At 35.9% G+C, this 23,746-nt stretch overlaps 3 protein-coding genes and 1 long non-coding RNA gene across 5 annotated transcripts; 2 read left to right on the top strand and 2 right to left on the bottom strand.

The window, feature by feature from the left end:
* Positions 1 to 4,395: 4,395 nt before the first annotated feature.
* On the bottom strand, positions 4,396 to 5,808 carry LOC132630703 (uncharacterized). Its single transcript, XR_009578658.1, has 2 exons — positions 5,690 to 5,808; positions 4,396 to 5,145 (listed from the first exon to the last, which is right to left on the bottom strand). It is a non-coding gene; the product is annotated as an uncharacterized LOC132630703 (long non-coding RNA).
* Positions 4,793 to 5,970, top strand: LOC132630702 (uncharacterized). Its single transcript, XM_060346265.1, has 2 exons — positions 4,793 to 5,131; positions 5,432 to 5,970. Exons 1-2 carry the CDS (start codon positions 4,793 to 4,795, stop codon positions 5,876 to 5,878), a joined length of 786 nt encoding a protein of 261 aa, XP_060202248.1. The 3' UTR covers positions 5,879 to 5,970.
* A 1,252-nt stretch (positions 5,971 to 7,222) lies between these two features.
* On the bottom strand, positions 7,223 to 9,809 carry LOC132630701 (pentatricopeptide repeat-containing protein At3g09060). Of its 2 annotated transcripts, none has more exons than XM_060346264.1 (2): positions 7,394 to 9,809; positions 7,223 to 7,299 (listed from the first exon to the last, which is right to left on the bottom strand). In XM_060346264.1, the coding sequence occupies exon 1, from the start codon at positions 9,593 to 9,595 to the stop codon at positions 7,541 to 7,543; it is 2,055 nt and encodes a 684-aa protein (XP_060202247.1). In that variant the 5' UTR covers positions 9,596 to 9,809; the 3' UTR covers positions 7,223 to 7,299; positions 7,394 to 7,540. The 2 variants fall into 2 exon arrangements, with proteins under 2 accessions (XP_060202247.1, XP_060202246.1); XM_060346263.1 differs by having other exon boundaries at positions 7,223 to 7,293.
* Positions 9,810 to 11,565: 1,756 nt separating this feature from the next.
* Positions 11,566 to 12,168, top strand: LOC132630462 (uncharacterized). Its single transcript, XM_060346025.1, has 2 exons — positions 11,566 to 11,811; positions 11,893 to 12,168. Exons 1-2 carry the CDS (start codon positions 11,566 to 11,568, stop codon positions 12,166 to 12,168), a joined length of 522 nt encoding a protein of 173 aa, XP_060202008.1.
* The last annotated feature ends 11,578 nt before the right edge of the window (positions 12,169 to 23,746 follow it).

Raw genomic sequence — 23,746 nt, 5'->3', positions numbered from 1 at the left:
ATCCGAATCAAATCGAGATAAAAAGAAAAACCTGAACACTATTGGTTTGGTTTGGTTTTAACTAAAAAAAGTCGATCCGAATCAAACCATCCCGACATTATATTTATAAAATTTCAAACATATTTTATACATAAAAATATTTATTTATAATGTAATTTATAAATGTTTCTTAAGCTTTTGTCATAGTTTTTTGTCTTTTAACATATTATTTCAAGCTTGGAATTAAAAATTTTAATGGACCAATAAGTTTTATAGTCCAATGATACTAGTAACTCAAAAAACTCAACAAAAATCAAATCAATTCTAATGCTAACAAAAGTAATTCATATCTAACATTGAAATGACAATAATGTTGAAATCTATTCTTTAGTATTATATTAGTTTAGAAACTGAAAATACATAACTTAATTTTATTTTTTTCTTTTATATCTAGTCATGTAATTAATACTTATTAGCCGTACTTATTTTAGCATCACTTAGTCCTTTTAGATTATGATCATTTTCTACATGTCTTATAAATTAGCCGTATTTATTTAGCATAACTTAGTACTTTTAGATTATGATCATTTTAATTTATGCAATTTCATTAATTTTTTTCGTTGAATATTTTAGTACAATGTCATCTCTCATCTCACGTTTTGTGTTATTTTCTTAATAAATATCTTAATTAGATAGTCGTATCTTACTAAGATTAAAGAAATATTTGAAGTACAAGTTATATGTTTTGTATGAAGACTTTACCAGATAAAACCCAAAAAACCCGAGCAGCCCAAAAAACCCGAGAAAAGCCGAGGTTGAAAAACCTGACTTTCGTTGATTTGGTTTGGTTTATAAATTTAAAAACCTAATGCAATTGGTTTAATTTGGTCTTTAAAAAATTCGAACCAATCCGGTCCATGTACACCCCTAACTAGTATTACTGGTCAAATGCATCTTTATATGCTCCCAATTTGGGCTCAGAGAAACCAATTACGGCTTGGACTTGTTGCTCGTATGTTACTGTATGACCAACATTTTTTTAGTTCATTCACTGTATTCGACATGTGGTGGAGATGCATATGTATGGTGCCATCAGGGTGTTTATTTTTGGCCAAACCCATCGATAGACACCTGTGGTCATCCGATTCTTTCACTCGAATACTTCAACTAAACCTTATTTCATTTAGACACCTGAGGCAGGGCCTGGCTGTGCCATTTAAACACTTTTCGCTGAGTTGACAACTTGCGTGATTTTCACACCTACCTGCCGCTTGAAGAGCCCAAAAAATAGTTTTTTATTTTTTAAATTCTTTTTATTTCCTTCTTTATTCTTTTTCTCTTTCTTCTCCATTTGACAAACCTTCCACCATTGCTATCTTGTTCACCGGAAAAAGTCAAGACTGCCACCAACCTCTCTCTCCCTAAGCATTTACGGGACAAGAAAGATGATTTTTCTTTGGATAAATCTATTTAATAAACAGAAGACAAAAAAAAAATCCCAAAAAAAAAACTTGTCATTAATGGAGTCTTTAGAAAGCTTGAAGGTTTAAAATGGGTTAATTGATTTGATGAAAATTTTGAGAAATTAATGTTGAATTGCCTTTGGGTCTTCGTCGGGAATCTTTAGCTGAAGTTATAACAAATTTGGAGAAGCTTCTCTTGCAAATTTGGATTAAAATCATGATTGTAACTAAAACAACATGAAGATGGTGAAGAACACCAAGAACAACTATTCATCTCAGAATTTTCAATGTGTCCTTTTTTTGTATTTCTTTTTGTTAATAATGTATCCTTTTCTGATTGGGTGTAAATAAAGTTTTTTTTCTTTTTTCTTTTTGAGAGTTACTTTTAATTTGTTATTAAATATTTTAAAATATTGTTTTTTTAATTAAAAAAGACACATGTCCTCATTTTATTTGTCATTTGCCACGTCAGCAGCGAGTGTATTGCACACTTTATAAATTTGGTTGATTCGGCGAAAAATGTCTAAATGGCACCGTTGGACCCTCCCTCAGGTGTCTAAATGAAACAAGGTTTAGTTGAGGTGTTCAAGTGAAAGAACCGAACGGCCACAGGTGTCTATAGATGAATTTAGCCTTTATTTTTTAAGTGACAAACAAAAAAGAAAGCTCCTTAATTTAGCAACAGAATTATTTCTTTGTTTGTACATGTCCATTGTATTTTCATACTTTCGGAATTCTCTACAACATTGTTCGAGCTAGAAAAATCTTTCAAAAGAGATTTATTCAGCCAGCGTAATAACTTCAATCGATAGAAAAATCTTTCAAGACCTATTTTCCAAGCTTAGTAAGCTTCAATGTCTTTCACAAATTTGTCTATCTCAAGGAAATATTGGATTTTCATGCTCCATACTTTTCAAATTGCTATATTTGAATTTTTCGCCTTTGTAAAGCTCGGTGACAATATTCTTAGCATGGTTGACAAATTGATATAAACTAACATGAGACATTTATATATTTTTCTTATAGCCTCAAGTCATATATATACATACATACTAATCCTTAAAATCATTAAATATGTTAATATTTATTTCATATTAGATTTATAATAATTAAAGATTCACTAAGTCCCAATCATCATCTGAATTCTAATACGTTGTGAATCTAACAATCAATCATCCGAAGAACGATCATCTCAAATCACATAATTTTAAAACTAAACATAAGTTTGTAATACAAAGAAATACTCCCTATGTTTCAATTTATGTGAACCTATTTCCTTTTTAGTCCGTGCCCAAATGAATGACCTCTTTCCTAATTTGAAAACAAATTAACTTTATGAATGATTTGCAGCCACACAAACATTCAAGACTTATTTTGAACCACAAGTTTTAAAAGTCTTTCCTCTTTCTTAAATGTCGTGCTCAGTCAAATGAGTTCACATAAATTGAAACAGAGGAAGTATTTGATAAGAAATAATAGCATAAATCACTAGATAGAGTTCATACAAGTACACATACTTGTACAAACATAAGTCACATAAGCAACAAATAAGCAAATGCACGGACATAATTTTTCGTGAGTGACAAACACATATAGACATAACTTTTCGTTAGTGAAAAACACATATAGACATAACTTTTCGTGAGTGACAAACAATTTGCTCAATGTTTTGTGCATCTAATTAAGTAGAGGGGTGATTTGCACTTCTGTCCCTATTTTGTGCTGGTATTTAATTTTTTTTCACCTCATAACAAGTAACTTTTTCGCGGTGTATAAGTATATCGCAATATCCTACAAATTATAACCCACATGACTTTTGCCCATAAAAAACTTATGCCCCATTAAACATAAGTTCAATTTGGCAGGGCAAATATGAAAGACAAGCCCGTTTGAAGGATAATTCGTGCAATTTCATCTAATTAGAGTACATGAACGTGACAAAGGAGACTAGTGGCACTTTCGAGATGCCACCTTAAAAAAAAAATATTTTAAATTTCATTTGACTCGGGAAGAGATCTCCAACAAAAACCTCATCTTTTTGGTCATGATAAGATCTCCGTCAATGCCCAAGAAATATTGATTTAAGAGAGACTAAGTTATGTTAAGGAAGAATATAAACCTATCAAGAGTTAAGGTCTAACAGAATAATAAATTAATGGAATAATTACTTGACATAGCTACTTTTAAGAAATAATTATGGATAATAACTACCTTTCAATTTATTTATAGTAAGTAATTACAGTGATTTTGTAAATTACCATTTATAGCTATACAAAAATACATCAAGTTTATGTTGCTGGAGTGGTTATAAGGTGTAGCTCTGCCCCTGCCTGCCCAGGTTCAAATCCAACCAATCACATTACTTTAGCAAAAACACATGAGATACATATGAACCAAATACATATGAGATACATGCAAAGAAAGTTTAAATAATTATGAGCCACATTACTTTTCTTACGTATTTTTCCAGGTGTAGCTCTGCCCCTGCCTGCCCAGGTTCAAATCCAGTCAATCACATTACTTTAGCAAAAACACATGAGATACATATGAACCAAATACATATGAGATACATGCAAAGAAAGTTTAAATAAATATGAGCCACATTACTTTTCTTACGTATTTTTTCAGGTGTAGCTCTGCCCCTGCCTGCCCAGGTTCAAATCCAGCCAATCACATTACTTTAGCAAAAACACATGAGATACATATGAACCAACATATGAGATACATGCAAAGAAAGTTTAAATAAATATGAGCCACATTACTGTTCTTACGTATTTTTCCTTGCTTCTTCTCCTTGCATTTTGAGCATATCTGAGTGTATATGATGCCAAATAGATGTACAATTAAATGTAGCGAAAACACTGTCAAGAAGCTCAAATACATATGAGATACAAGATATATGAGCCAAATACAGCAAGCCATATGAGCCAAATACATATGAGATACATGCAAATAAAATTCAAATACGTGTCACATCAGATACAACTAAACATGTGCAGTCAAATACAGCGAAAACACTATCAAATACACGTGAATACACAAAAGGTAGCTAAATGGTAAAAGAGATAATAAGGTAATTATTCACGTAAGTTTACCTAAATTAACTAATTAATTTAAGTTTCGTCCAAGAAGAGGAAGCTAGTAAGACGTGACACACCATTGTAATGGCCCACCACGACTAACAGATAATGACCCATTCCCTTTTTTGTTTCTAAATTATCTGCAAATAAAATGGATAAGGTGCATTCAATCAGAGCTTCACAAAAACTTTCCATTCCCCCTTTTCATAGTTAACACTCACTACTTAGCACTGGCTAGTCTCCCACCAAACTGGATCAAAAATACAAAGAATGATTCATCTAAAAGCAATTCACTCCTCTTTGATACCAAAGCAACATGCTTTTCTAAACACAAGAGGCCTCTTCCAAAGGAAACAGCCAATTCTCTGCCTCTCCAAACCGAATGATTCAGATTCAGATTCGGACGCTCCTCCACCTCCGCCTCAAGGAGATGCCCGTCAGCAAGAACTGCTTGCAAGGATTGCCCAGCTTCAAACACAGAAAGTTCGTCTTACCGATTATTTAGACGAAAGATCTTCTTATCTATCCCAATTTGCTGAAGATGCCAATGCTGAAATTGACCAAATTGGTGAAAATGCCCTCAAAGAGCTTGATGAAGCTGGTGCAAGGGTCTGTCAACTCAACTGCAAATCAAACAGAAAGTGCAATTTAGATTCATTAAAATACACAGCTTTTGATTTGTTATTTTTGGGGGATACTTGCATTTTTGATCGCTCAAAGAATAATAGCCAGCAAATGTATAGGTTTTGTATATTAAGTATAAATATACATATGTATACACAAAATATACATATAATGTACATTATCAGCGTGTAGGTATAGGTTCTGTCTGTATAGCGCCTGTAATTAATTTTGGCTGACGGGCCAAAAAAGAAAAAGGCCCTTATTTTTTCTTTCTTTTTGGAGCAGATAATGGAAAACATAGAGAGCCGGATGCAAGCTTTCGAAGAATCAGTGGAGTTAAACAAACAGGAGATCGAAGAGAACGAAAAGAAGTTGGCGGACTTTGAAGGCCAAATTGAGGAGGAGAGAAATGAAGGGCTTTTCTTTAAGAACTTAGGGCAAAAACAACAACCGGTGGATAAAGCAAAAGCTAAGGAGGAAATGGAAAAGATTAAGCAACTCAGTAAAGAAACTGCTGAGTCAAAGACTAGAAGGAATATCTACCTTGGACTTATGGGCCTCGTGGTAGTTGCGATTACGAATGCCTTGATTTCTTCACCATCTGACTGGGGAAAGAGTGCAGTTCTTGGAGTGATCTTGGTGGGTTTGATTTCTCAAGTCATCTACGAGCAGAACATGTTATCAGAAACAGAAAGAAAGCAAAAGCAGACATCTGAAGAAGAGAAAAAGTGAAATCCTCTCTTCCACAGATTGTATAGAACAGCAAAATGATAGATATTAATGTAGCATGAGTTATAACCTCAAAATAAAACGTTATTATTAGAGGCTGATATATCATGCAAACTTTTCTCTTGCATCAGCATATCCAAGTTTTTTGGCAACTGAAGCCACCAAAGTTGGATTATTGTAGGATGCTTTATATTGATCAACAAAACAGGACATGCCAACTTTTACTTTCTAGAGGAAGGGTGAGCATCGGTTAGTTCGGTTTTTTTTCCGGTTTGAGTCATTTATTTTGAAAACATTCAACCTACTCCTTTTTCGAAAATGAGTTGGGTCAAAAGGAAAGAAGGATGGGCAAAATCAAAAATTAATTTGTGCACGTAAGAGTAGCTTGGTAGGAGACTTTTCTTCTCATTTCCACTAATAAGTAATTTATTGAATAATTACAGTTATACACATTGTTTTAAAAAAAAAAAAAAATTGTTTTCTATTACATAGGGGGTGGGGGGGGGGGGGGGGGGGGGGAATTACAACGTGGGGATTCGAACCTAGTCAACCAACTGAGCTACTAGATTCCTACAGATATACACATTTTTAACCTCTACTTTTTCATAATTTATAAAGAGGAGATAAAATATTTAGAAACCTTTGTTCAATTGGAATATAATCATCACTGGCTTATGTGCTTATTAACCGAAACATAGTCAGTTTTTGGCAGTGGGGGAAATATAAGTAGGTAATAAGCTCGTCTCTCGATGAGATTCCTGTAGTCCTTTTGAACACAGATTTTGCTTGTTGTTTAATGATCATTCCTGCCGATTTTATCGAAATGAAGTGGTAACCTTAGTATCTTAGTTCTAAAGAATTGTTAGTGGCTGAAAAGTAAAACTTTGTCTGCAGTCTAGATAGGTGTTTTCAAAATGGTGAGTACATCTGCTTTTATCTATTTCAATCATAAATAATCCCCACGCCCCCCTACCCAATCACCGCAGTCAATGGACTCGATTCTACAGTACCCATAATCAATTCTTTTTTTGACATTTTTCTTGTTTTCCCAAATATGTAGTTTGCAAAAGAAATCCAAGGACAATAGCAATACCTTAACCTTAAGAATAACTCATCCAAATAAACAGCCAGATTTTGTTGCACAAAAATCTCTGTTGCCTCTACTGTCCCCTCATTTTTTCTGCACAATAAAAAATTTATGGAATAATGTTTAGAGCACTTCACTAAACAAAAGCATAATCAAGCGGCATAATTCTTTCAATATCCAGTGACTTAGAGAAATTTTCAAGCACATTTCAGTCACATGGAATACCATTCAACCTGTATGCGAGTAGAGAGATTACTTACAACTTAAAACAAGAATTACTGTATAAAGGTCCGACAAACTTGCCTTGATAGTGAGAACAATAATCTCATCCCTGCAACTATGAAGATAAGCTTCTCTTAGTACATCGCCTGACTGTATACAGGAAAGCAAATATCTAGGTTACTGAAGAGCAACAGAAAGGAGATTCGGACCTGATAATTTAAAGTGGGTGATTGAAACCAATGAACTTAGAGATCAGATAAGTGTATTTTAACTAATTGGAGTTGAACTTCCTGCTCGGTGTAGAAATTGGTATCTGAAACCCACCGGGTGTGTACTTCATGAAACCGTGTTAGAGTTCAGCCATAAATAACTGCTCTGACAAGTATATTCCATGTAATTTTTGTTGGACGGATTTTTCTATTAAGGGCATCGTTAAAGAATAATATGGCATCTGACATTCTATGGCAAGAACAAAGCCCCTTAAGAGTAATATTATAAGAAATAATATCTGGTCGAAACCCGCATCTTAAAATCAGAGCCCAAACTGCTGAAGCATTTTTGCAGTCTCTAGCTTTATAAAATCCCTCCATAAGGGTGTTATACGTAACAAGATTCGGGCGACATTCCCACTGGCTCATGCTCAAAAAGAGCTGCAACGCATTCTCAAGGTTTCCAGCAGAGCAAAGGCCGTGAATTATAATGTTAACCATGGTCACATCAGGCTTGAATCCCTTATTAACAATTTGACTCAATAACTTCAGTGCCAGGTCAACCTTTTTGCTTTGGCAAAGGCCATCCATCAACAAGCTATACGTTATCATATCCGGGGTCCACCCTTTCTGCAGCATGTCCTCCACAAGCTTATACGCGTCACCAAATCTCTCAGCTTTGCATAACCCATCTATCAGGACATTATATGTTACTACTGTTGGCGAACAATTCCGACTACTCATTTCACCAAAAAATCTAAGCGCGTCCTGAATTTTAGATGCTTTGATAAATCCATTGATTAACGCATTGCAAACATGAGAACTTGGTTTACATCCCTGTTTAGCCATCAAACCAAAAATAGCAGTTGCTTCATCCAATCTTCCTTCTACGCACAACCCTTTAACAATAGATGAGTATGCATATGAATCCATTTTATTTTCTGCTTGCAAGACCTTCAAAGCCTTGTTCAGATACCCGTTCTTACACAACCCATGAATTAGAATTCCGTAAGACGTTGAATCAGCAACAACACCGTTCTCATTCATAAGTTTCCAAATAGAAATCGCTTCATCCACCATTCGATTCTCAAACAAACCTCTCATCAATATATTATAACTACTAACGCTTCGACAATCTTCCTTCCCCATCAACTCCCACAACTCAAAACACTTTTTAATCTCACCAACCTTACAATAACCATTAAGCAAAGCACCATACACCACAACATCAGGCGATAGTCCAGTCTCAATCATTTCATTAAAAATTCTCTCAGCCCCGTTAACATTCCCCAATTCACACAAACCATGAATCAATGTACTACACGTAAACAAGTCCATTTTTTGCGCATTTTTCTTCATCCTATCCCAAAGTTCCAATCCCTCATTAAACTTACCACACCTACACAATCCATTAATCATCACATTATAACTAACCACATTCGGATAAACACTCGACCCCTTTACCAACCTTTCCCAAATCTCCTTCCCTGTATCAAAATCACAGTTTCTCAAGAACCCATCGATTAAAATATTATAACACGTCACATCCGGACACAATCCTCTCTCAGACATTTCATCGAACACCTTTAACGCATCACCCAAACATCCGCTTTTCGCAAACCCATTAATCAAAGTTCCATAACTAAACACATCAGGCTTCAAATCACTCTCCCACATCCAATCCAACAACGCTTTCGCCTTATCGAACCGCCTTTTTTTACACTCAAATTTAATCAAAATATTCCAACTTTCCAAATTTGGAGACACACCCATTATCCTAAAATACTTAAAAAACAACTCAGCTTTATTAAACTGACCAGAAACAACAAAAGCATTAAACAATGTATTAAATGACCTAACACCAGGTTTACAACCAAAAATTTCATTCATATTTTGAAAAACATGCATAGCTTTATCAACCATTAAATACTTAGCATAACCTTTTATTACAGTTAATGCAACATCTTCAGTGCATATTGTTTTTTGGGTTTGAATCAGATTTACAATTCGGGTCATGTGTGGGATGTATTTCGGGTCGGGTGATGACCCGAGTTTTTTGAGAATGTGGTGGAATGTGATTGAGTCGTGTGTGTAATTTGGGTGTTGTGAAGCTATGTCGAATAAGGAAAGTGATGTGTTTGTGTTTTTTGAGGATTTTAGGAGTTTTAAAAGGCTTTTTGGGGTTAGTTTTTTGGGTAACATTTGGAGGTGTTTGGTAAGTTGGATTTTGGGGTGTCATTGTTGTTGCATTTTGTTAGGATTTATATGATGTTTGTGTGATTTGAAGGAAAGATTAAAGAAATGTTAGTGTAGTACGTGTAGATTTCTGGTTTTCACAACTTTCATTTCTCTTTGAGCTGCTGTCTTTGCCGAAAGAGTAGCGGCGGCAACCTACAAATACTAATACAATGCGTATTGCCGAATTCTGGTTTTAATGTCTTTTCAATGTCTGTGTCAGGTTGGCCAATGCATGGTCGGATCGGATTTAGCACATTTTTTATTATAATTTTGAATTTTGTAAAATGCAATCCGAATTTATTAATTTTTGATGTTTGGTTCTAATAAATATTTCGGATTTTCGGATCGAATTGTAAGCCTTATTAAGATGCTTATAACACTGCTTCAGCAAGACAATTATCCCAACATCTAATTCATAATCTTCATCAATCAATGTCTAATAAAATTTATTAGACATAACAGAGTAAACCGAAATTCTAAACAAATGTTTAATAACCTAAAATTAAAGTGTTACATTTTATATATATCCATGGATTTCGGGTCGGATTGGTTACAATTATACCAACCCGTATCTGATCCATATATCTAATTTTTTAGTTTTTTTTTTAAAAAAAACAACATAACCCATTCGAACCAAATATCCAAAATCCGCAATCTGACCATCCAAATAGCGTGGATTAATTTGAATTCTTGGATATATCGGAACTGTGCACAACCCTACTGTCAACTTGTACCTCACTAATGGCTCTGTCCATTAAAGGGTCGTTTGATAGCTGATTTGGAGGTGAGTTATGTAGGTATTAAATCCTGCATAAGTAATTAGTACCACATTGGGTAGATGATTAATATGTAAGTTATTCATGTATAAAATCAATACGGTGTTTCCTTTGCAATTTAAAACTAGCATAACTAACATGTTACACTTTAATAACATTATTTCACTTTAATATTTTTGACAAGTTTTATTTTAAATAATATTTTCCCTCCTCTACTTCAGACCAATTGTACAATGATTTTGATGTTACAAAACACAAAAAATATTTCTTAAAATGTAACAAGAACATTCTAAATTTTCACTTACCAAAGAATTATCGATTCGATAAGGTACACTTTCGTTACTTTAAACGTTCAATAAGTTTTTGGACCAAAGATTTCTTCTGTAAAGATTATGGATCAAAGGTTTCTTCAATATGATATTTCGTTTCTATCAACAAGTATTATTTTGTACAATTTCTTGAACAAGATATACAAATATCCATCCTTTTAATATCTATGTAAGCAAGAAACAAACAGAAAAATATATTTAAGATGATATATATTGAGATTATTTATATTTTGTATATTGTCTGTATATTGTATATTGTTGTATTGCTGCACTAGTTTAGTGGTTAGTGAGTTAGTTAGACAGTTAGTTAGGTTAGTTGCCAGCTATTAGGTTTGTGGCCAGCTGTCATCCAGCTGTTAGTGAAGTTAGTTAGTGGTAGATATTTTCCTTCTCTTTTTATTTTGTATATATAGTTCAATGATCAATCAATACAAGTTTGGGCTTTCAGTTTTATATTTTCCCAATCTGTGTTCATCATTTCTCTCTCATGGATTGAAAGCTTCCAGTTGAATTCACCATTAAAGCTCTAATTGAGCTCAAATCATAGTTCAAATCTTTTCATGGTATCAGAGCCCAGCTCTAATTTGTATTCCGGATTTGATTTTGTTTAATTAATTCACAACCAATTACGAAATTGTCTTTTCTTCTGATTCATACATGCAATTACAGATTTGAGTATTTTTTGTTCAAATCGAGGTTTTAGCATTCATCTCTCAATTTAGATTCTACTTTTCTACCTTGTTTTGAGATCGAAAGTTTAGGTATCATTTCTCAAATTAGATCCAAAATTTCACTTTGAAATCGATTAATTTTCCCTAATTTTTCACTCATGGTTGTTACTGATAAGGATGAACAAGCTGTTGACTCAAGTATTCCAATGTACATGCATCCATATGATAATGCAGGTGCATTGCTAGTACCGAGTATTTTTAATGGAATTGCTTATAGATCATGGAGGAGAGGAGTATTGAGATCCCTCTTAGTGAAAAATAAACTCGGTTTCATTAATGACGACTGTAAAAAACCAGATTCTAATTTTCCACGGTATCGATTGTGGGAGAGATGTGATAATATGGTCACATCATGGATTATGAATTCCTTAGGGAAAGAGATAGCTGATAGTGTAAAGTATGTTAATGATTCTGTAGAATTGTAGAATGAACTAGAAGATCAATATGATCAGACTAATGGTACAAGACTCTACCAAATTCAGAGGGAAATCAATGATTTGTCACAAGGAAACATGGACATTACTGGTTACTACACTAGGATGAAGCAGTTGTGGGAAGAGTTGAATAATCTAAATGCTAAAACACAGTGTAGTTGTAATTGCACTTGTGGAGCTAACGAGAATATGCATAAAGTAGAACAGGATAGAAAATTAGTTCAGTTCCTGATGGGATTAAATGAAGTTTATACTATTGTTAGATGAAGCATCTTAATGATGAATCCATTTCCTTCCTTGGCACAAGCCTTCTCATTATTAATCCAAGATGAGAAGCAAAGGGAAAGCAAGCCTAGTAACCAGTTGTATACTGGTTCAACATCTTTGAACCCAAACACGTCTGGATCAACATCCTTGAATGCAAGCACTTCAAACTCTGGTGGAGGAGGGAGTAGTGGGAATAATTTCAGAACCAACTACACTCCTCAAAATAACTACAATTCAAATACAAGCACAATTAGAATAATTTGTGACCATTGTAAAAAATCTAGTCACACCAAGGATGAATGTTACAAGCTTCATGGATATGCTCCAAATAATCACAATAGTTCTCAGAATCACAGTAACTTTAACTCTCAGAACTATCATAACTCTCAGAATTAGAACTTCAAGTACAGCAAAGAAAATCCTGATTGGAAAGCGAAAAGAGTAGCAAATAATGTACATGGATCACCAGCAGATATGCACACTATACAATCTGCAAAAGAGATGATACAGATCATAGGGAACCAACACAAAATATGACTCTTATCAAGGAAGAATATGGTTAACTGGTTAACCTGCTACAACACTTTCATGCTCGCACTAGAGGAGAGTCCTCAAACAACAACATCATCAATGGAGTTGTGAACTTTGTAGGTATTGTGGTATGTTCAAGCAAGATTACTTCTATTGATTTTGGTAAATTTTGATGCACATGTTCAAGATCAATTAATGACACATGGATCAGAGACTCAGGTGCATCAAGACATTTAGTAAAACTCATTTATCTAATATTAGACCATTACCATATCCTGTATTAATCACTCTTCCAAATGGTTGCAAGGTGAGCGAGACAGAATTTGGGAATGTGCATTTTACTTCTGAGATTATCCTATATACTGTCTTATTTGTTAATTCATTTAAGTATAACCTCATCTCAGTACATTGCTTGACTTCAAGCCTCAAAGGCATAATTTTCACAGATAATGTTTGTCTTCTGCAAGACCCTTCAATGAAGAGGCCTCTGGTAGTTGGTAGAGTAGAGGATGGATTATACCTCTTGTGCTCTCAATGTTTGAGGTCCTCTACTGCTGCACCAAAGAGTTTGAATTCTATTACTAGTACTGCCAATTCTGTATCTTGTCCTTGTCCCACTAAGTATGCAGATGCTAGTGGTTTTACCATTTTCAATAAAGTGCATGGCAACTCAAAATCTGTTGTAAATAGTATGAATAAAGTGCTTTAGTTGTCTTCTGTTAATTGTAAAACCTCGAAAACCTTCTAACTTAGCCTTATTCATGGTTCTGGGACTTAGAGGACAAGACAGGGGTTGTTGGGATTGAAACTTGGCCTCATATCGGTAAATTGACGTTTTACGATATTTGTACGGGTTGTACATTTATTTACGGGATGTACTTTGATTGTGTACCTCGTGAGGGGAAAAGTCAAGTTTCTGGAATTTGTCATCCCAGGTACGGCCCAAATATATGGGTCGTACAGTATTATACGGGACGTACCTCTCAGGTCGTACCTCACAGGCGAAAAATCATGGTTTCTGGAATTTGACATTCTAGGTACGGCCACAATTTACGGGCCTTACATTATTGTACGGGCTGGACATAGTGCCCGTACATTTCCTGACGCAGCAAAAAGTATAAATACGCAGGTTCAGTTCAAAATTCTATTTTTCATATTCCCAAGCCCTAGCCCAAAGGTTTTCTTCTCCTACCATTGAAATACACCAAGGTAAGCCTATTCCAAATATTCCAAGTGAATTCTAACACATATCCATGAATTCTAAATAGAAAGTCATTGTTCATAAACCTGGGTTTTTCAAGAAAACCCATCACAAGGATTCAAGATTAAAGCTTTTGGATTTCTTTTCAAGTTCAGACCTTTCCTACAAGTTTTGGAGCAATTAAGGTATTTGAGGGTTCTATCCATGTGTGGGAACATCATTGCTCTTCCCCATGCCACGTTCATCCATGAAAACATGAAGTTCCATAAACCTAGGGTTTCTATTTTAGTTCATGATGACCCTAAGTTACATATATCATGTTATACCATGTTTGTATTACTAATTCGTTATTGTACTCTTGATAGTCCATTTTGGTTATTGGAATCCGTCTGTAATCCATGAACACCCATGCTTTACATTCCATGGGTTCTTAAATAGAAGATATGAACTATTATGCTTATTTCCATGAAATTATACACGCTTCCATGTTTTTATACTAAGTTATACTATTATTACTCACAAATCATGTTTATGTAATTCACGGGCTTTCAAGCCAATTATATTCATGTTCATGGTTTGGGAGTTGCATAGATTATCGAGAAGACTCACACAGCCTGAAGCTACGTATGCCAGTGTAGGATAAGAATTGCTCCGCCCAATTAGGACGATTCCTTCATGTCTACCCATTGCGGGCTATTGGATCCATTTATGTCATGTTCATGTCTCGTACCCCGGCAAGGTATGAGATGGCTTAGCGGATCGGGCAGAGATCAAACGCCACGTGCTCACGTGGTGGTTACATATCGGTTATACTAAGGCTCTCCCACTTAAATGTTTTTTATCCATATATATATATATATATTCTTGTCAGATGATGCTCATGTTCTTGTTCAGCTTACAGTTTCAATTTAAGTTCTTGTTATTTCATGTGCCATGTTTATTTCATTCAGTTGCTTTACATCCCAGTACAATTTAAATGTACTGACGTCCCCTTTATTTCCCAGGGGCTTGCATTTCACGACGCATGTATTGATTTACATGACGACAAATCTGCTCTTTAGGACTATTCACGCATCAGCTGGTGGTGAGCCTTGTTCCATTCGGGATGTTATCTTTACTTTATTTTCATGTTAGTTATGCAGTCAAGGTATGCCGAGGGCCTTGTCCTGGTAAACAGTTTGGCAATCAGACTCATGTCAGAGGTTTCATAGACTAATTAGTTATGTCATGTCAGATGTTCAGTTGAGTTATCCTCGTTGGCTATATTACTATATTTCTGCATTCATGATATAATAATATTTTCAGACTATGATTATTTAATCATATGGTTTACTCACACCATGCATGTTTACATTATATTCCATATCAGTTCGTGCTCCATGTTCATTCAGCAAGTCATGTGGTTCGCCTGGTCATATGTAGCAAGACACCAAGTGTCGTGTTATGCTCAGGCCATGGTTCGGGGCATGACAAAGCTTAGTATCAGATCCTAGGTTCAAGTGTCTTAGGGATTCTATGAAACCGTGTCCAGTGGGGTCACTTTTATATGTGTGTGCGCGCCACACATATAAACAGTTGACCACCAAGACATTTAGGATTGTCTCACTTCTTTCCTACTCTAGATCGTGCAGTTAGAACTATGCTTTCAGGAATTCTTCTAACTTGTGTAAATTACGTATTTTAAAAAATGCCTGCGAAAAGAAATCACACCAAGAGAACTTCAGCTACTAGCCAGAGAGCTACTACTAATGCTACTCTAGAAGTGGAGCCTCAAGCTCAGAGGGCTGCATCAGATTCTGCACCCCCACTTACCGAAAGCCATGCGGAGGTATGTCCCACAATTACTCCACAACCCAATGCCTCAGACATGGATGTTAGGGGATCTATCCATTTGCTCATCCAAATTGTTTCTACCCAAGCACAATGTCAGGAAACGGCTCCTAGCACAGGTGCTAGTGGAGGGTCGAATAGTTCTAAGACTAAGGAATTTCTGCATATGAACCCTCTAGTGTTCACTGGAACTATTAAGGGGGAAGATCTTTAAAGTTTCATTGATAGGCTTCAGAAGGTTTTTCGTGTCATGCATGCTTCCAAAAAGGAGGCAGTAGAGTTGGGAGCTTATCAGTTGCAGGATGTTGCTCATACTTGGAATAAGACGTAGAAATAGTCTCGCGGGGAAGATGCGTCTCGAGCAACTTGGGATGATTTTGTAGATGCCCTCATTAATCACTTCCAGCTGCTTCAGTTCGGGGAGGAAAAGGCCTACGAATTTGAGAGGCTCAGGAAGAATGATTATTACCTCAAGTTTATGCATACGGTACCTGATATGAGGGCCAGAGTTAGGCAATTTGTGTTGGGCCTTATACCTGACTTGTATGGTGATGCAAATATTACTGCTCAGAATAGAGAAATGACCATCACCAAGATGGTTGCTTTCATTCAAGTTAATGAGGACAAATTGAAGGAAGAAGAGGCACTCCATAAAGAGAAGGACATGGAATTTAATAAAAGAGCTAAGTCTGCAAGTAATTTCAGTCATGGGGGAGGTAGAGGAAGGAAATTCTTCAACAATAGGTGATTAGGACCCGCTCCATCTAAATCCAGTGCCCTAGCCCCAAAGTTCAAAAATGATCAGAAGAGACAGAGTTTCAGGCCAGCAAGTTCCTATTCTCAGTCTAGTGTGGGTTATGAGAAGACTTATGATAATCCGGTTTGCAGCAAGTGTGGTAAGAGAAACCCAGGGGTAAAGGATCATGAATGTTCAAACTTTATGAGTCTAAGTATTGAAAGAAGAATGAAAATAAGCAACATAACTTTGATTTGCTCAAGTCCTGAACAATTTAGAGATATGGCTTTACCTTGGGACATAACTATTCTCTTTATTTTCCTATGTGTGTAAATAACTGATACAGTGATTACAATCCCTTGTTTGCAAACTGCCTAGGCTTAAAGATAGGCGCAAATAGAAATAAAAGCCTCATGATAATAATCTAAGTAAAAAAAGGAGTAGGAAGGAATGGAATAGAAGAAAGCAGTATTTGGGAACTAAAAAAGGAAAAACAATTTGTCTGTTGATTTGTAAACTGCCTAGTGTCATTTGGTGTGTGATTGGAAGAGGGAGTAATAAAAGGTCATAATTGTATGGGTGAGGTAAAAAACCACTTGGCTAGATGGGGAAAGTCTTTTTAAAGACACCTTAGGAGAGGATTGAGAAAGGGTCAAGCAATAGGATTGAGAAATGGTCAAGCATTGCTTGACCCATAGTATCTTTTCTCCCAAATGAAAGGTTGTCATGGCATCCCTGTCAAAGTCTATGAGGTATATCCTCTCACCCTTTTCACTTTGAGATCATCTTGTCATCCTATTAAGGTTGTTGAGTCTTAAAGGATAGAATTGTTTATACACTTGTAATGGACTGTTGGAACTGATTTGGCTTGTTTGTTGTGTCCGTCTTAATATGCCTTAAGGAGATGTTTGGATTAGTTGGAAACTATAATAAAACTGGAAAAGAAAGTTTTTTTTTTTGGGACACTACTTGTTTTTTATAAATAACAATGGAGGATCCCTTCCTCTTTGTGAAAAGAACATGATGGCATATGACAGAACCTTTAGCAACCACTTATGTTAGGTTTATGATTTGGATCCTACGTAGATTCTGTGTGTTTTTTTGTGATTTCAATCTATGTTTTGAAAAGTGATATGTTTCTCCCTTTCCCCCTAAGTCCTAACAAGTGAATCTTTTAAAAGGTGAGAATGTCCATGGTGTTGTTTTGGTCAGGATGGCAATGTGGGTTGATGGAGGGTATATTTTACCCTTTTTCTCTCTATGATTCTTTAAACAATAAATCATGCTTTCTTTCCATTTCTTTCTTTGAACAAAGGCATGAGTCCATTAATATAGAAGCCCAACAATAGATAAAGTTGGCCCTAGTCATGTTTGAATGAAGTTGTTTTCCTCCTGTGCAACATATAAAGTTAGAAATATGTGATACTTATGCAAGTTTTAAAGAAAAGATGAAGATCAGGAATAAGGTCATAGCTAAGATTAAGTGCATTCCTTAAGTCAATTTAAACTTTCCTGCAAATAAGATAGAATCAAGAGTAAAGGTTAGGACACCTAGAATAAGAAGAATGTAGGATCCGTGTGCATTTTGAAACTCTGATCTTCCTACTTGCTTAAGTCATGTATTGGGGTGAAACTGATTGTGTCCAAGATTCATATACTCCATATGGGAATATAATAGCTCAAAGGATCCTGGGCAGTTGGATCTATAAACAATCCTAACCTGGTTTCTATTGTTGCTTGTGTGTCATACCAATAAAGGACTCTGGTTTGTGCCTGCTTGGCTTTGGTTGTGCTGTGGCTGTTAAGATTAGAGTTTGTATCTACCTGTTTATTCTTTGCCTTTATAAGAGGAATCACTTAGACTTGGAATATAATGTCTTGAAGATAACAAAGTAATCACTTGAATTATCCATAGACCATTTGAGAGTTATGCTTAGATAGTTACATGTATACTCTATGTATGCTGAACCTGTTATGATAACATTATGCTCAGAGAATGATTTTTCCCTTTGTATTTTTATGCTTTATCATATCTGCCTGATTTCATGTTGTTTAGAACTGCATTTGACTGATCTGTTGTGGTTTGTTTGGTTAAAATTTGGCTTAGGCTATGTTGTGTGTGTGTGTGAATCTGTGTCTTCCCTGTTTGTTGGTTGAGAGGCATGTTCGGTAAGGGAGGTCTAGTTTGAACCCTTCCCTGGTGACCAGCCATGCCGGAGGTTCATGAAACCTCTTGGAACTTGTGCGGCATCAAGATTAAAGGGGGGTGATGACTTGGCCTCCCACCACCTAGTTTGGGATGTTGAGTTTGAGGACATGGAAACACATATGCTTCACATGGTCTCTTGAATAAATATGATATACTGTTTATATATGTTGTCTATTCACGCATAGAATAGGATTTATAAAACAGTAGTATACTTTGTATATTATGTGTGCATATCATATGTATGATAGGAACAAAAAATATAAATTAATCGGGGTCTTTTGTTTTTTCCCCTCTCTACTGCGTGGCAACTTGGGCCGAGGTCCAGCTATCTTATTGGGCTAGAAACCCAACAAGGAAAATTTTCTTCAAACGTCTTTAGGTCCAAAAGGAAGAAAGGGAAGCTAATATATTGAAGGCCCAATCATGCGTAAAAATGATATGAAGGCCCAGCCATGGGTGAAAATGGTTGGGGTTTGGTACACCCCATCTTATTTTATTCAATTCCATCGTATTTCTGTTATGTTTGGCTTCCTTGTATTGTGCTTGTTATTTGTAAACCCACAAATATTATTGGAACCTTTATTATGAATTAGGCATCTTAGGCAAACGGTGCATATGCTGTTTAGATTGACTTTAGCACCTGAAATTTTTTCAAAACCTTGAGAACTCTACTGATTTTGAAGATTTAAAAATGGGAGGCAACTGCTGAAATCATAATAAGTAATAAACTGGAAAAGATTTTGGGAATGCTAAAAATGGTATAGACAACTTGTGTAAAACTTAGAGGATGAATAGATTAGGCGAAAGGCTTCTTTTTTAAAAACAATTTGAAAGCATATCTTTTCTGGTTTTGGGTTTTGGTAAAAAGCTTCGATATTTTTGGGTCGTAGCCCACTTGTCTTTACTCAAGAAAACAAATGCTCGTTACAATGTTTTGGGTTAGAGCCCGTTCGGTCTGTTAATTGAAAACAAATAATGAAAGGTCTCATTTAGGACTAACACCCCGTTTGTTTTTACATAAATCTGTGACCAAATAAATGTGGCTAAGGCCTATTTTTTTTTTTAAATGGTTAGAAATAGGGCGTGTTTAGGCCAATAGCCCATACAACTTGTTTTTTTTTTTTTAAGAAAACCCAAATAAAGTTAACTTCTTGGGGTTAAGACCCACTTGGCCTTTTTCCTAAAAATCACAGTCAATATTTTCTGGGCTAAGGCCCACGATTTCAACAAATAAACAAGGCATTTGATAAGACAGAACTGATTTTGAAATAAAGCTCTTATTTCTTAAGTAAAATTGTAACTTTGTTATAAAATAGACATATTTATGCAAGTAAGTTTTAAAGGAGCATATGCGATATTTTAGACCATGGGTACAATTCATCTTTTTCCTAAAATACCAATCGCACGAAATATATAAAGAGTTCTTTTCTTTAAAAATCAAAACAATCCGAATTATGCTTAATTATAAAAGTTTAGGTAAGGATATTCTGAAAGTGTACTAAACAGATTAACCCGGCCACGTGTGAGTAAAGCATAGATAAAACTTGGTCATCCTAAATCCGAAAATAACTGAACTTTCTATCTTTTCCGATAGGAAAAAACTACTATCCTTATATATAAAAGGAATTAATTATACCCGGATATCATAAATTCGAACTTAAATACCTATATATAAAGGGAATATATTCAACTCTTTTCAAAAATGATATGCAACATGACAAATCTTTTGCGGAAAATAAACACTAAATTAATAGATCATGCAACTACTCACACATTGGAACTCGAAGGTCAACCGTATAGTATGGATCCTTAATACTAGGGTGTCTAACACCTTCCCTAGAAGATCACCAGAACCCTTACCTAGAACTTTGGATTAAAAAGGATTTTTCACGTTGTATGAATAAACCTTTCAAAATCGATTTTCCTAATTTTCTAAAAATTAGGTGGCGATTGTTTTAAAACAAAGTCTGAAAGAGCACCAACAAGTTCGAAGTAGCTTTTTCCGAGTGCTAACCCCGCCCGCGAAAATGCGAACCATAACAAGTGGAAAGTAACAATACAGTATAATAGGCCAAAGCATGAAATCGAGACTCATACTCTGCAGCAGATAACTTTCTCTGCTCCAAGGCAGAGAACTCATCCCTTATGTCTCTCAAGCTAATAGGGACATACTTCTCTAGAAAGTCTTGATAGAACCGATCCATGTCAAAGGAGGTGACTAGGCTAGTCGACAATTAATGTAAGACCTCCACCACTGCTTGGCATCCCCAATCAACTGAAAAGAAATATAATCCACCCCGTGAAACTCCACTACATGGCAACTGATGATGAACTCATACGCATCCTCTTCCAGAGTACCATAAAACCAGGGAAGACTCGTTCTGGTGAACTGAGCAAACATCTTTTAATCATCGTGGGTCATAACTGGCCCAAGGACTAGTCGAGAAGAAAAATCAGGTGTTGGGATCACATCAATACGGGGAGCCACAGCAGCTGCAGGCTGCACCCCTAGAGTCTAAAACTGATCAGGAGTCTGACCTCCAGCTCTATTCTGTGACCCATCCGGTATGGCCTGAAATGTGCCAGCCTGGGTCCAACCCTCAAGAAGACTCAAGTTGTATACCATGTCATCCTGTAGCACTGGCGTAACAATGATCTCAGGAAGTGCATAGGCTGGTCCCAGCTCCTCTTTCTCAAAAGTTTCATCCTGATGCTCTGCCTCTAGCTCAGGAGATAATGATCTAGCACGGGCCTGGAAGCCGTTGGTGCGCAGCCCCTAGTCGGTGCTGCTCTATAGGGTCAACCCCTACTACGGCTTCTGCCTTTACCACATGCAACAGTCTCAGCCACAGGTGCTAGTGCCTTATCCCTAGTCGTATTCACGCGTGTCCTTACTATCTGTGAGAGAATAGAGCATGAAATTAGATACCAATTTGAACAAAATAGCACGATAGGAATAAAAGAAGATAAGTTTCCTCAATGTCCTATAGCCTTTCGAGGATGGGTGCGAACATCTACCTACCCATCCGCAAAATTTAATATACATTACTCTTGTGCTTATAAGACCAGTGAACCTAGGTATCTGATACCAATTTGTCACAATCCAATTCACGGATCATGATGGCACCTACTCTATCCCCCCGGTAGGTGAACCATCACCAAATCATCAATCATTTTTAAAAAAGACTAATACAGAAATTAAGTGCATCAATACAATTTAACAATCTTCATAGTATAAATAAGTGTGGAAAAGATAACTTAGTCTTTACAATCCCCAAAACCTGGTTTAACTCATACAAGAGTTTCTACATATAGTGCAAGTATGAAATACAAAATAGAAAACTGTCTAAAATGATAATAACAAAATCATAAGATATGAGGAGATCCAGGGCTGCAGAAGTGTCTGATGGCTCACCCTAAAATCTCAAAATAGATAACCTCGGGATCAGCCATGAGGCCTAGTGCTAGAACAAGGATCGGTATCTGCACCCAAAGAAAGTGTAGCCAGTGTAGTATGAGTACGACAACTAGTACTGGTAGCTATTATAGGACGACAACGAATGGGACAAATATATAGAATATAAAGATCGAAGTTAAACATTCAATCCATGATTTCAACTTAGCTTCATCAACTATGTCTAATTGAATCACATTTCACACCAAAACAAACAAGCATATATCATATAAGGAAAATAAGAGACAAATGGATATATGAGTATATGAATGCAATGCATTAGACAATATTAACCTGGCACACACACGCTAGTGGTCATTCCATCTAGTCGCGACCCATAGGGGACTTGTGAGGTCTATGTACCTGTCACTATACTGCCTAAGGTCCTTTCCCTTCGGACTGTGACCGCTCACTGTATCTCTCGACTTTACTAGCGAACTGTGAGAGACTTACTGTACCGCCGAACTATGAGAACAATAACCTTGCCTCATTTCGATCCGTATACCATCTCGTATCCTTCCTTTGTCATAACTTTTCCCAATATGCATATGAATAGGAAATGAATGCAGCATTATAATATCTTATGTCAATAGCATTATGAATGTCATGTATGAATATGTGTCAAACTAGATACATAGTTTGACACATATGTTAACTCATATATCCAGAAAAATTTCGTTTCATAATTATACAAGATATGGAGCAATGAGGTAATCAAAATCAATCATGAAAAGTATAAGTTAAACACGGCTATCATATCCCACTTAAACAACAATCATACCAACCTAAGTGGATTTATCACCACAATCACGCCCGAAGGCTCAACATGTTTTCCCCGTCATTCTAGCTACCTTACAAAATACACTGGTACCCACCAAAGTGCTCATCGCTATCACTTACGTGGGATCCCCATCATATCCAATACCCTTTCAAATTTGTAAACTATATATCCCCTCCAATCAGAGTCTAAAAAATAAACCGCAACCTATCTCGAGGCCGAACAGGAGAGACGAACTCTCAAGCCAACACCTTTCCTTTTCAGAGTGCTTCCATGCCATCAAAGTCTATTAAATATGAAATCTTTGTTAAAATACGGTTCTACGAATATCCATATTGCTATAAGAAGGATTCGAGTCTAGAAAGTCAACCTAAAACCCCGAAGGTCAAAATTATAATTTTATTGTGAAATCAAGTTCAACATGATCAAAATAGTGTTCTGCGAGATCATACGAATTAACCAATACCCATATTGCTATACTTTGGTCTGAAACCCAAAAATGAACCCAAATAATCAAACCCCAGCCCCAAGGGTAAAACTGGAATTTTAGTGTCACGACCCATTTTCACTAAGTCGCGCAGACACCTACCTTTCCCATCTCAGTAGGCAGACCCTTATCCTAACAATCATAAAACATAAGTAAAGCGAAAGAAAATAGAATAACTTAAGTCTCATAATAATGATATAAAGAAATGCGGAAGTAATGAGAATCCAACCCCAGTATCTGGTCTGGTCATACAAGAGCATCTAAACCAAAATACTACCAGTCTGAATAGTGATAATAATACATAAGTAGTCTTAAATCATATCTCAGAATGACAAGTGTTACACCTCAGAAT

The sequence above is a fragment of the Lycium barbarum genome, chromosome 3 (assembly GCF_019175385.1).
Source record: "Lycium barbarum isolate Lr01 chromosome 3, ASM1917538v2, whole genome shotgun sequence".
Taxonomy (NCBI): domain Eukaryota; kingdom Viridiplantae; phylum Streptophyta; class Magnoliopsida; order Solanales; family Solanaceae; genus Lycium; species Lycium barbarum.
This window is presented reverse-complemented; position numbering and strand designations above follow the sequence as displayed.

What these genes read in the sequence shown, in the direction of transcription:
- LOC132630702 (XM_060346265.1), top strand. Translation starts at nt 4,793, where the DNA reads ATGATTCATCTAAAAGCAATTCACTCCTCTTTGATACCAAAGCAACAT. An exon ending in TTGATGAAGCTGGTGCAAGG is followed by an intron (nt 5,132 to 5,431) that starts GTCTGTCAACTC and finishes TTTTTGGAGCAG; the next exon opens with ATAATGGAAAACATAGAGAG.
- LOC132630701 (XM_060346264.1), bottom strand. Translation starts at nt 9,595, where the DNA reads ATGTTACCCAAAAAACTAACCCCAAAAAGCCTTTTAAAACTCCTAAAA.
- LOC132630462 (XM_060346025.1), top strand. Translation starts at nt 11,566, where the DNA reads ATGGTTGTTACTGATAAGGATGAACAAGCTGTTGACTCAAGTATTCCA. An exon ending in GGGAGAGATGTGATAATATG is followed by an intron (nt 11,812 to 11,892) that starts GTCACATCATGG and finishes GTAGAATTGTAG; the next exon opens with AATGAACTAGAAGATCAATA.